We start from the raw sequence: 13787 nt of genomic DNA, 5'->3' as shown, positions 1-13787 counted from the left end.
GAAGTCGTCCCTTTTACCCTGCAGGTGAAAATACAGATTAAAAAGCCAGAAGCTGCAGCATATAGCTCTGGAATTAGGTGAAAATCAACCTAAGTATCAGTTAGATTCTCTCTGCAGGGAACAGTAATAAGGAGACTGTCTTTCCCAGTCCTGGCAGAGTTAGATTCTGCAGATGTTGAGTTAGAAACTCATGACACAGAGTATACGCGGAGCACAGGGACCGAGTGAACACCAGCATGTTGGGTAATGCTATTCCCAGTACCCAGTGTCTGAAAACAGTTGGCAGGACCAACATTTTTCCTCAGGGAAATCTATAGGGGCCAAAAGAGAAGCTCCACAGATGCTGACCCGTGACTCCTGCCCCCTCAAAATGCCTGGGTCCAAAGCCAGTTCCCTAAGTCAGGTCAATCTGCCTTGTCACGGCAGATCTGCCAATCCGTGTTTCAGTTCTTCAGAATGAAGAGCAGGCGCATGAAGAAATGCTCTAACACGAAAGAACAAGACTAAACAAAAAATGCTATGACACAAGGACAGGATGCCATGGAAAAGGAGTATCTACAGAACAAGAAAAAGACTTAAGGGGAGGAAAAACAGGAGTCAAGAAACAGAAAATCCAGGAGAATGTCTGGAATTTAAAGTGGAGGATGGTTCCCTGAGAGTATATGCCAAGGAGATGAAAAACAGGAAAGAAAAGATAAGAAATTTATTAGAGAATGCCTAGTAATTGAACTTTCCTTGTAATTGAATATCTACCTTCATAAGAGTTCTTGGAAGAGAGACAGCTTCTGATCCAGCTTCCTGCTAATGTGGACTCAGACAGGCAGTAGGTTAGGGCTGTGAAATGTGGGCAACCACTTTGGGACCCAGATAGAGTTCTGGGTTTCCGGCTTTGCCCTGGCCCCACAAGAGCTGTGGCTGGCACCTGGAGATGATATCTGTCTTTCTGTTTTGGTGTCTTTGCCTTTACAATAAAGTTAAAAATAAAGTATACAAAGTAAACATGAAGGCCAATACTAGCAGACAGCTGGAAGAATGCTAAGTTTTGCGTAGGGTTTTGGGTACAGAGATGATGAATAAGAAAGTGTTGTCTTTTATTATAATCACTGTACAACTAAAGCATTTAACTTTTTATACTGTGTACATGTATTATTTAGATTTCAGAGAGTGAATTGCATATGTACCAGAAGCATTTGCATTGAAAGGCAAAACTGCTATTTCCCAATCTATTATTAATTCTTTCAACATATGCGAACAGACATTTCACATCGTGGCTAATCCACTGTCTGCAAAATATTGAGTAACATTGATACTTAGGACACATTTCACTTGACAAATTAAAATGGATCTGTTTTGTGAGCATTTTCATATTTCCCTTTATTACTAAATCAAATAGGTCATTAAGATTATTTTTGGTGATGTTACAATGGTGGTGGGTGGGGAGGTACTAGTGGCATATACCAGAGAAACCAAGGATGCTGATAAGTATCCTACAGTGAACAGGACATCCCTTAAAACAAAGAATTTTCCAGCCCCAAATGTCAACAGTCCTAAGGTTGAGAAACCAAGCTCTAAGTCTTGGAGGATTATTTCATCAGAACTCTGTATGTAAAGATTGACGATATGCAAACATGTTGCAATTCAGGACTGACTCAAACATCTTAGTGCAATTTTGGGAGCAGTCTGGCCTTGAAATATATCTCTGGGAATATTAAAAATGGTAGACAAAAGGTATAATAAATGCTAACAATAATAAAACACAGCACTTTGTACCTCGATGATCTCTTTCATCCCTGGTTCCTAGGGCATTTTATAGATTAGTAAGAACTACTGTGGTGTCACCCACTGCCTTTTATCTGTCAATCTCAGGCTCTTTCACAACATGTTCACAATGTAGGAAGCGTTAGTATCCCCATTTTATGTGTAAGTAAACAGAGGCACAACAGTGAAGCAACTTGGCCAAGGTCACACAAGTCAATAGTGGTCAAAATTCTTGACTCAGAGTCTGTTGCTATCGAGAGAACTGACCTAAGAGATGCAGTGACCAAATTACAAGGATCAAGTGCTATCCTAGTTTCCATCCTTTTTGGATGTATATGATAGAATTGTCATCTTTTGCCTCCTCTCTCAACCCACTTCTCTGAGGTGTAGAACTATTGTTTGTTGCCCTGTTAACAGCAGGACTATTTACCGACTGCCTTTCTTGAACCAAGCACACTTTACTTGCAGTGTCAATTCTTTTTCACCTTATTTATTTGAAAGGCAGAGTTACAGAGAAGAGGAAGGGAGGGAGGAAGAGAATGGATCTTCCAGCAGCTGGTTCGCTCCCCAAACGGCCATGACGGTTGGGGCTAGGGATAGTGGAATTCTGTACTGGTCCCTCACAGGAGTGGAAGAGAGCCTGGGGCATCTTTTCTCGGTGCTTCTGCACAGAGCTGGATCAGGACAGCAGCCAGGACACTACCTGGAGCTCACATGGGAAGCTGCCATGGCAGGTGGGGGCTTAACCCGCGGCAACATAGCCCAGGATCCATTTTTCAATTCGAAAAATAAGTGCTGTTTTTGCAGATTCTGTACTGAAGAAAAATGACATCTTCAAGATGGCTCACTTAGCATGTTTATACCCAAGCTAACTACAGTATATCATTTTCCCATTGTATCTTGCAGCTCCTCTGAGAGAAAAATCCTCTGATAAAACCTGTTGAGGTGCATGTCTGATGCCCAATCTTGCAATCTTCCCGTTAAACTCAGACTCCAAAGTAATGAATGAGTGATTGAGAAATTTCAGGTGGCATGCCCAGGTGGTTCAGTTAAGATAAGCGCCACTCAATCCTTTCAACTTTTTCCAAAGGCAGGCTTGTGTTTTTCTAAGGAATATTTTTTTTCTTTTCAGATGAAATCTTCCTCCAGTCGCTCGTGTGTTCACCTCAACAGATCCAAAACCAGAACCCTGTGTCTCTCCCTCTGCAGAACACGAAGTGCATAAATCACTTTTTTTCTGCCCTCACTGCTGACAGGCACACACTGCCTACGCACCCACCATGTGTCACCTGGGCACGCGGGAACACCAAGTAGGAAGCAAGATGTATGTTAGGTTAAAAAAAAAAAGTGACTCAGGGCTGTCCCACGAAATGGAGACTTGGCATTCAGAATGCCCAACACCAAGGGCAGCCCACCCAATCCGGAGAGAAATCGCAGATGGCTTTCCTCACAGGGCTAAACGGACCCTATGGCATGTCAAAGATAGTCAAATTCAGCCCCAGCTCAGCTCAAATCAGCACTGCCACAGCTTTTGTACTTCGCTAGGGAGCCTTGGTGCTAAACTCACTTTACGTACAGAGCAGATGGAGTGATAGCGTTGCGAGGAAAATTCCAAATAAGATAGGGAACGCCCACACAATAAACACTCAAAAAAGTTTGTATATTCTCCTGCAAGCCTTAATAGTAAACTTCGATAACTTAGACAAGAAACCCCCCATTTACACGAGATTTTTTTAAATAAGGAGTTCCTTGGTTTGCTTCGATTCTCTTTATTCTCCTACTCACTACCTTGAAACATCTGAAAATCAGGCAGTGACAAGGCAAAGAGACACGTGGGTATTTCCCCATCCTGGCGAGTCACGCCCTGAATCATCCCAGGGCCATCGCACTGTTCCCCCCTCAGCTTAGCCAGCCGCCTCCAGGGCTTTCCCTTGAATAATACGGTCTTGTACTTAAAAGTAGGTGGTGGGAGACGGGCGAGGCGAGCCCGTTCCCAGCCCGGAGCCCGAGCCGCCGGCAGCGGCCTGAGGCAGCGAGCGGCCTCGAGCCGGCGCCGCCGTCCAGCTCGCCGCCCAGGGCCGCGGCGCCGCGCACCTGAGCGCGAGGGCGGAGCGTCGGCCGGCTCTTCCCCGGCCGCCCCGCGCGCCGCGCCCCCCGCGCCGCCTCGGCCCTTTCCGCCCGCACTTCGGCGCCGCTCGGCTCCCCTCCCGCCTCTCGCTCCCTCCCTGCAAGCCTCGCACTGCCTCCGGACGCCGAGTTTGCCTGGGCTCCTGGCACACGCGTTCGGAGCGCACGCGCGCGGAGCCGGCGGCTCACCTGGGCCTCGGCTCGCAGCCCCGCGCCGCGTTCCCCGAGACTCCCGCCCAGGTAAGGGGGCCGTCCGGGCTGCCCACGCTCGCCTCACGCACCCCTCTCGTCCCGGGGCTCAAGGCAGGACAGCTGGGTCCCCGCCCCTGCCCGCGAGCCGGCTAGGGGGGGCTCCCGTGCCTTGCCGGGAAGGATTGGGGGGGCGCGCAGGCGGCGGGGATCCCGGGCCCGCGAGGGCAGGCGCGAGGAGCCGGCGACCCGGCGGGCCGACAGGTGGCGAGGTGTGGCCGGGGTCGCGCGGGCCGGACCCCGTGGGGATGGGGCGGGCCCGCGGGGGTGGGGTCAGCCCCTCTCTCCTCCCCGCGAGGGGCGGTGATGGTCCCGCCCGCGGGCTAGGTGCGTCGGACAAACTTTCCTGGGTGGGGACGCGGTAGGCACTGGCCGGCGGCACCGGTGGGCGCGCTCTGGGGGGCTCCGTGCCGTGCGGGGCCGCGGAACAGAGCCTCGGGCCAGCCCCGGGACCTTACGCTTCCCCTTCCCCGACCCCTTTGTGTGTCTCTTCAGCCTCGCGGGCTGCGGGAAGGAGTCGCCGCGGTCGCCCCACACGCGCGCGCGGGGGAGGTCGTCCGCCTTGCGTCCTCCTGGCGGCGGGAAGAAAGGGGCGGCGGCGGCCGGAGCACGAGTGGACGGCTTGAGGTGAGAGCCCGGCCGGCCCCACTGGGAATATGGCGACCGGTGGCTACCGGACCGGCGGCGGCCTCGGCGGCGGCAGCACCACAGACTTCCTGGAGGAGTGGAAGGCGAAGCGCGAGAAGATGCGCGCCAAGCAGAATCCCCCGGGCCCGCTGGTGCCGGGCGGGGGCAGCGGCGACGCGGCCGGGAAGCCCCCGACGGGGACCCTGGCCACCTCGGTGGTGGCCGCGGCGACAGGCGAGCTCAACAACAACAACGTCGTCGTGGTGGCGGGCGGCTCGGCCGCACCTGCCGCCCCCGGCCCCGCAGGCGTCAACTGCGCTCCTGGCCCGGCGGCCAGGGCGACCCCCGGCTCCCGGCGCCCCGAGGACGAGCCCCCCGGCCCCTCGGCCATCCCCGCCTCTGCCGCCGGCGCCTCGGGCGAGGAGGAGCCCGACGGTGCCCCGGAGAAGGGCAAGAGTTCGGGCCCCAGTGCCCGCAAAGGCAAAGGGCAGATCGAGAAGAGAAAGCTGCGGGAGAAGCGGCGCTCCACCGGCGTGGTCAACATCCCCGCGGCGGAGGTGAGGCGGGCTGCGGGGGTGGGGGGCGGCCCCGGGTCCAGTGTGCCCCCCTGTAACTCTTAAGGCTCTGTCCGAGTTAGGCAGCCGGAAGGTGGTGGAGTTTTACGGCGAGCAAACGCTTCCCGGGGGGGGGGGGGGGTCTCAAACCCACGTGCTTTGCGGGACCCTTTCTCGGCAGCCGGGGAGGTTGCGGGACGCCTCGCTGGGCTGGAGAAAATGATCAGGGATGATGACGACAGCTTTGTTTCCCACGTGCAAGTCTCCAGTTATCAGATTGTCTATCTCTGTTTCTGTCTAAACAGTGTTTACAAGCACCTGTACAGGAAGTGTGGCCCTGGCACTGTCCGGGAGAGGCGTGTGGCGTGCGGTGCCCTGAACGGGAAACAAGGGTGTCTGACTGGGCAAACCGCCTGCTTCTGATACAAAAGAGCTTTCGGGGACAGTGCCGCCCCCACCCACATACCCCCCCCCCTTTTTTTTAAGCCTGTGATGTTTAGAACCATAGAGATTCTGTGGCAACCCACCATCCTGCTTGCCCAGAACATCTCTTGTGTAGAAGTTTCTGGAAAATATTTGTGGTAGGCTTTTGTTGTTGTTGCTGCCGTGTGTTCGGGGTTTGGTCGTTTTAAGCAGTCTCCAGATGTTTTATGCAGGTAGCAGCATTTTTTTTTTCATTAGACTGATTTAGAAACTACACACACACACACGCGCGCGCGCGCGCACTTAGTGGCACCTTACTCTACGGGAAACAAAACTGAACAATTCCAAACAAATTTCGATCACCTTAATAACAGCTCACCAGTTTGGGGATGTGGTTCAACTACCTGGTTTGACCCAAAATAAGCAGCATCTTTTTCTCATCGTCTCTCGAGGGTTTACAGTGTCAGTAAGGCGTAGGTGAAATGTATACATGAACCTGAGTATTGACATGCTTTCACAGGCTGGAAAACATGGAATGCCGTCCTAGCGTATAGTTTGGTATGAAAGTTTTTTAGAGCTTTTTTTTTTTTATCAGCCAGCAGAACTGTCCTTTGTGGTTTGCTACATGTGCAAAATATGTTATTCATTAAATTGCTTTAAAAGGAATTCATGAAAGTGGTAATCAGATTTCCAGGGTGCTGGTGGTATTGTGCTGTGTGTGTGTGTGTGTGTGTGTGTGTGGTGGTTGTTGAATGTTGAAGATTAGGGGGAATTTGAAGACAAGGCTTTGGAAAAGCTACATTCCTGAAATTTATTTTTAAAATAGCTCATGGTCTAAATAAAGGAATTTGTCGTTTTCAATCTTTTCTTCATTGTTCCTGACATGGGGTCTAATTTTGGGAAATATCTTGGCAGATGTTAAGCTTCACTCTCTGGCTGCTTCTGCTTAAATTTTTCAAGTACTTAGAAAAAAAAAAAACCAACCCCAAGAGTAATGTCTACTAGGGGAAATAAGTAGGGCGTATCTTGTGAGATCCTAAGAAACATCCTTTGTGAGTGTTCCCTGAGTGAGGGAACCTAGTGCTGGGAATGGACACGGCTCCCCATTACAATTGAGCCTAATACTCTGGAATGTTTTTTGTTTGGGTGTTGGCAACTCCTAAATTTAACCTTGCTTGAAAACAAACAGCCCTGGGTACCATTTTTTTTTGTCTGTGGAATTTGAGCCTTTTTTTAAAAATGTAATAAGGTTGAAGGCTGCTTTCCTTTAGTGGTAACTGTGATTGTCCGCTTTGAGCTGTAGGACCCCACCAAAAACCTGGGGAGGTTTTGGCCACAGTACCTATTGAACACAGACATCCTTCCTGAATGCGTTTCCCCAGATTTTTACTTTGTAGAGAAGTGTTGCAGATCATTGTAATGGTGGTGAGTTATGACATACTGCGAAGTGTTGCAGATCGTTGTAATGGTGGTGAGTTATGACGTACTGCGAAGTGTTGCAGATCGTTGTAATGGTGGTGAGTTATGACGTACTGCTCCAAAGATAAGTCATTTTTATTTCTTCAGATTATTCCTCTTTCAGACTTGTCAGTCATTCCCCAGGAGTTTGCCCAGCAAGAAGGGAGTTGCTGTGGAGTTTCCTGTGTACTGCAACTCTGCACTCCACTTTCAAGTAAAAGTTACATTTTATCTGAGAAACTTTCCCTGTGTGAAAGAGATACAAGAGGATGAGAATGGCCCTCCTGCCCATGGTCAGATAGGCTTGTATTTCATCCATTGTTGAGCAACACTTATTTTTAGCCCGTTTTCCCAACCAAGTTTATATTAATTGATTAGCATATAGGTGGAATGTACAGAACCAGTTTTAGTGGTTGGTAAACATTAAACCTCCATGTGACACATGCCTCTTGATTGTCATTAACTCATGTTGCGAGTCACAGAGTATAAAGAATTGTATAAAGTGTAAAGCATTGGAAAGCAGTGTAATGTTCCCAGATCAGCCATATACAGTTTTAGTAAGCAAGGCGGTTATGGAAAAGTCAGATTTATAGAGAGAAGGAGATAAGAGAGAAAGATCTTCTATCTGCTGATCCACACCCCAAGTGGCTGCAACAGCTGGAGCTGAGCGGATCCAAAGCCAGGAGCCAGGAGCTTCTTCTGGGTCTCCCGTGTGCGTGCAGGGTCCCAAGGCTTTGAGCCGTCTTCATATGCTTCCCAGGCCACAAGCAGGGAGCTAGAAGGGAAGTGGGGCCTCTGGGATTGGAACTGGTGCCCATATGGGATGCCGGTGCATGGAGGGGAGGACTTTAACTGCTAGGCTGCTGCACTGGCCCTCACATTTTTAAAAAATTTATTGTTTATTTGAAAAGCAGAGTTACAGAGACAGAGATCCTCCATCCACTGGTTTGCTCTCCAAATGGCCACAGTGACTGGAATTGAGCCCATCCAAAGCCAAGCACTTCTTCCAGGTCTCCCACATGGATGCAAAGGTCTTTTCCCAGGTCACTAACGGAACTGGATCAGAAGTAGAACAGCTGAGATCGAAACTGTACCTGCTTGAGATGCCAAACCGCAGGCCACAATGCTTGCCACACTTGTTTCTGGTAACTTTTAGTTGGAACTGGATAATTGGGATGTGACATACTTTTCAATATTTTTTATGTGTATTTATCAGATCGTTCATGTTTATGATACATCTGTGTTACATGCATTATCATGAACACTGAAAAAAAACAAGAAAAAGGCACTAAATAATCTCTAGGAGTAAGGCTGTGACCTAGGAGCAAGGATAAGGCGAAATTATTTGAGAATATCTAACTCCCGAGTTTACAGTTTGGAGCATTTTTAATGCATCATGCAGCTAATTACATACTGGAAGTATTATTTGTTTCGATGGAAGAAATAAAGCTGACAGCACAGAGTAAGTGTCTGTCTAGCTGTGCTGGGGACTCGGTGCCTGCTGATGGACGCCCTAGAAGGCAGCAGGTGATAACCCAGGCCTGGGAGCCCTGCTGCCTCTGTGGGACACCCAGCTTGAGGTCTGGGCTCTTGGCAGCCTACTCTGGCGCTACTGGTCATTTGAGGATTGAACCAACAGACGGAGGATGTCTTCTCTCCACGTCTTGGTGTGTTTCTGTGTCTCTCTGCCTGCCAAATAAGTACAGATTTAAAGGGAAGAGGTGATTGGGTCAGGAAAACTTACTGAGATGAGCTTTTTTTTTTTAATTAATTTGTTTTTATTGGAAGCAGATTTATAGAGAAAGATCTTTGTTTTCTGACTCACTCACAAAGTAGTCACATTGGCTGGAGCTGAGCCGATCTGAAGCCAGGAGCCAGTTGCTTCTTGCAGTTCTCCCACGTGGGTGCTGGGTCCCCAGGGTTTGGGCCATCCTCGACTGCTTTCCCAGGCCACAAGCAGGGAGCTGGATGGGAGTGAAACAGCAGGAACATGAGCTGGCCTCCAGGGATCCTGGTGCATGCAAGGCGAGGACTTCAGCCACGAGGCTACTGTGCCAGACCCAATGCCATGTAATTTTTTTTCAGTAGATGTATGCAGTATGTATTATCCTTATTGGTGAATTCCTTTGTTTTCACTCAGACATTTATTATTTTGTGTTGTAAAAGCATTCAAAAATTCTTTCTTAAGAGATTTATTTAATTGAAAGGCAGAGTTACAGAGGGAGAGAACGCGAGGTTGGGAGAAAGATCAAGTTAGCAAGTGAGCTTTCATCTGCTGGGTCTCCCCGAATTGTCACAGTGGTTAAAGCTGGACTGTCCAAAGTCAGGAGCCAGGAGCTGCTGGGTCTCCCACGTGGGTGCAGGGTCCCAAGCACTTGAGGCAACCTCTGTAGTTTTGCCAAGCATATTAGCTGGGAGCTGGATTGAAGTGGAGCAGCCAGTACTTAAACCAGTGCCGATATGGGATAAGTGGCTTAACCCACTATGCTACAGCTCGGGCCCCAAATCCTTCTATTCTCATTGTTAAAATATGTACAGTGCATTGTCGTTATGGTGCTGTAGTGGGCATCAGAATGTCAGAACTTGTTATATCTAACTGTAACTTAGTACTTGTGGTACCTTGCCTCTCCCTTCCTGACCCTCCTGTTTTCCTAGCTTTTGGTGACCACCATTATACTTTGAACTTGTGTGGAATAGGGTTAGATTCCACAGAGTCGGGGTCGGTTGGTACTTGTCTTCCTGTGGCTGGCTTGTCTCATTTAAGCCATCCCTGCAAATGATATTTCTGCTTTGTGGCTGGATAGTATTTGTTATGTGTATGCATCATATTTTCTTTATTCATGCACCAGTTAGTGGATTCTTAGGCTGGTCCCTTTCTTGGCTGTTGTGAATTGTGTGGCAGTAAATGTGGGAGTGCAAATGTCTGGTAGATTGTGTTTCCCTTGGTGTATATCTGGTAATAGACATTTGGATCATATTTTTTTGAGGATTAGTCATGTAAGTCTTCACTTGAGTCTTGTAATTTGTACCTGTATATTTTGTATAGTCTCACTACATAACTGTGTAGTATTTTGAGTGTTAGAATGCCATAGTTTCTTCATTTCTTATTTTTAGTTTTATGTATTTATTACTTAATTTTTTTAAAGATTTATTTGTCTTTATTGGAAAGTCAGATTTATAGAGAGGAGGAGAGACAGAAAGCTCTTCCATCCATTGATCACTTCTCAAGTGGCTATAATGGCCAGAGCTGAGCCCATCTGAAGCTATGAGCTCTTCCAGGTCTCCCACGCGGGTACAGGGCCCCAAAGCTTTTGGGCCGTCCTCCACTGCTTTCCCAGACCACAAGCAGGGAACTGGATGAAAAGTGGGCTGCTGGGATTAGAACTGGAGCCCATTTGGGATTGTGGAGTGTGCAAGGTGAGGACTTTAATTGCTAGGCTACCGTGCTGGGTCCTAAAAATCAGTTTGTTTTTAAAAGTTCTGTACCTATAGTGGTCGGTATAAAGATGGATGGTGGCCAGCCTTGTGGCAAAGTGGTTTAAAGCACCATTATCTCATATCACATATTCTACTTCTGATTCAGCTCCCGTTAATGTTGCTGGGAAAGCAACAAGATCACCCTCGTGCTTGGGGCCTTGCTTTCTATGCCATAGACCCAGTGGGTACCGGATCCTTGGCTTCAGCTTGTCCTAGCCCTGGAAAGTTGTAGTGGCTTGGGGAACAAACCACCAGATGGAAGACTGTCATTGTCACTCTGTTTTTCAAATTGTCAGGGAAATAAAACCATTAGGAAACTGGTAGCCACTGGGGGAAAAAATAACTTTTATTTCTGTGGAGGGCATCAGCCTGGTTCACTTCCAAAAGTACAGGCTTCTGTACAGATGAGAACAAGCCAGAGGGAAGATGGAGAAGCGAATCCTGATCCAGAGCGGCTAGCCTTGGGCTGTGAAAGCATCACAGTACAGTTGTGGTATTTTCTGTTTAGTCGGCATTTTATCTCAGCCGAGCTCTGTCCTTGATGGCTCAGAGCAAGCTCCTCACCTGTGTGGCCTTCATGTAAGCCATCCTCTGCGTGGCCTGTGTGTAAGGCTGTTCTCTGCCTTAGGGCTCTGCTTTTGTGCCTTTAAAATAATAATTATTTTTAAAAAGATGGATAAAGTAAAACTTTAATAAAAAATTTGAGAGCAATAAAGAAACTGCAGCTTTTAAGATTTATTTTATTTTTAATGGAAAATCAGATATACAGAGAGGTGGAGAAACAGGAGGATCTTCCAACTGCTGATTCACTCCCAAAGTGGCTGCAAAGGCTGGAATTGAGCTGATCTGAAACCAGGAGCCTGGAGTTCTTCTGGTTTTCCCACATGGGTGCAGGGTCCCAAGGCTTTGGGCTGTCCTTGACTGCCTTCCCAGGCCACAAGCAGGGAGCTGGGTGGGAAGTGGGGCTGCTGGGATTAGAACCAGCGTCCCTATGGGATCTTGGGATGCAAAGCGAGAATCCTAGCTGCTAGGTTATTGCGCTGAGCCCCAGTGTTCTTTTTAAAATTATTAGCAAAGCTCATGGTCTGTTTATGTTCTTTATTGTTTTTTTTTGTTGGTTTTGGTACCTATAATGTAATCCAGGAAGTAATTGTAGTATGATTAAATAATTTAGAAGTGTAAAATTATTAGAAAATATTAGGGTTTGAAATTTTAGGTTCTTTTTTAAAGTGAGATAGTCATATCAAATTTACCTGTAAAGTGCATAGAAAAATGGTTTTCAATGTAGTCACACTGTTGCGTGCTAAATGTTTTTGTGTTGTTAATTGAATTTTTCATTAGAGTTGTAGAGTCTGACCCTCAGCTTTCCAACCAGTAAGGAGCAATGATCAAATGATGAGAAGTATTAACTTTAAACAGTTTACCATGAACCTTTTAATGTTTCACAAAGAAAATTTTGGGTAGAATCTCTTCAATTAGAAGTTTCCTAAAAATTGGGCATCTGGGCCCAGTGTGATGGCTCAGTGGCTAAATCCTTGCCCTGTATTCGCCAGGATCCAATATGGGCGCTGGCTCATGTCCCGGTGGTCCTGCTTCCCATCGAGCTCCCTGCTTGTGGCCTGGGAAAGCAGGCGAGGATGATGCAAGGCCTTGGGACCCTGCACTCACATAGGAGATCTGGAAAGAAGCTTCTGGCTCCTGGTTTCAGATCAGCTCACTCCAACTGTTGTGGCCATTTGGGGAGTTGTACCAGCGAATGGAAGATCTTTCTATCTCTCCTTCTTTCTGTAAATCTGCCTCTTAAATAAAAATAAATGGATCCTAAAAAGAAGAAAACCAACTTGGGCATCTACTGCCACTGAAATTTGGCTTAAGAGGTTTTTAATTTAACTGAATGTGATGCAGGTAATTTATTTCAAATATTTATATGTATCATGGAAATCTGTAAAGCTGTGTCATTAAATGTTTGGGAACTTGGTTTAAAGCTTTAAACACACATTTTTAGGCTTTTTGCCTCCTTAGTCATGTTACTTAAATCAGGATCCTCCAGTATGTGATGTAGAGGGCCCCTTGTACCAGTATCACCTGTGTTCTTTATTGAAAATGCAGATTTCTGGAATTCATTGTAGTCTGGGGTGTAGATCTTACTGAATTGCATTGGAACATGTTTTGTCCTACCCACCTGCCCCTACTTTCTTTTTTTTCCCCCCAAATGCATTCTGTTTTAAAAGGTGGAGACAGAGAGCCAAAGAGATCTTCTGGTTAACTCTCCAAATGCCTGTGATGGTTAGGGATGGGTCAGCTCGAAGCCAGAGCCAGGAACTTCATTTAGGTTTCCTTTGTGGGTGACTGTGACCCAAGAACTTAGGCCATCTTCTGCTGCCTTCCCAGGCATGTTATCAGAGAGCTTAATCAGAAATGGAGCAGCTGGGACTGAAATTGGTGTGGAACCTGACATCAAAGGTGTTTGCCTAACTTGCAGTGCCACAGTGCCATCCCTCGAACATGTCCTTGAATGATTGTTCTACAGCTATGGGAAGAATTGACTGGAATGCCCTGTACTAGTATACTGATGTGTCAAATGAACTTTGTTAAACAAGATTGTTCGATCTTGCTGTAATCAGTATGATTGACTCAAAATGTTTGTGAAGATGTTGTAAGATGCTCATATGGGGCCGCCAGCATTGTGGTGTGGGGGGTTAAAGCCACCTTCTGTCGTGTTGGACTTCATGTGGTTTCAGTTCATGTCCTGGCTGCTCAGCATCAGATCCAGCTGCCTGCTAATGGCCTGGGAAGAACAGCCCCAGTGGATGGAAGTTCTTTTTTGTTCTCTCATTTCCTCCTTGTAACTCTAATTTTCAAATAGATAAATAAATCTTTAAAAATGCTGACATAATCAGCTAAAGTTATTGTCTGGGTTACATTGGTAATTGCCTGTTGATGTCAATTGGAAATTTTTATAAGAATGTTAACCATTTTCATTTTTTTTTTCCAATGAAAAACTTACAGGTAATCTAACAGAGACAACTTTAACTACTTAAGAATTCAAAGCACTTTAAACATTTATGTAAGGTCACATTTAATGCAAAAAGCTATCTTGTTTGGAATTTGTTA

General features: G+C 47.2%; 1 protein-coding gene across 1 annotated transcript in view; it reads left to right on the top strand.

Annotated features, from left to right (window-relative positions):
- Positions 1-3977: 3977 nt before the first annotated feature.
- PAWR (pro-apoptotic WT1 regulator) overlaps positions 3978-13787 on the top strand; it is a 110357-nt gene continuing 100547 nt past the window's right edge. Inside the window, exons 1-2 of the mRNA XM_058673619.1 lie at positions 3978-4125; positions 4630-5318. Of these exons, the coding sequence (XP_058529602.1) occupies positions 4791-5318 (528 nt within the window). The 5' untranslated portion in view covers positions 3978-4125; positions 4630-4790. The remainder of the gene's footprint in view (positions 4126-4629; positions 5319-13787) is intronic.

This window comes from Ochotona princeps, chromosome 15 (genome assembly GCF_030435755.1).
Source record: "Ochotona princeps isolate mOchPri1 chromosome 15, mOchPri1.hap1, whole genome shotgun sequence".
Taxonomy (NCBI): domain Eukaryota; kingdom Metazoa; phylum Chordata; class Mammalia; order Lagomorpha; family Ochotonidae; genus Ochotona; species Ochotona princeps.
Note: the sequence above shows the minus strand (reverse complement) of the source record. Positions and strands in the feature narration are given on the sequence as shown.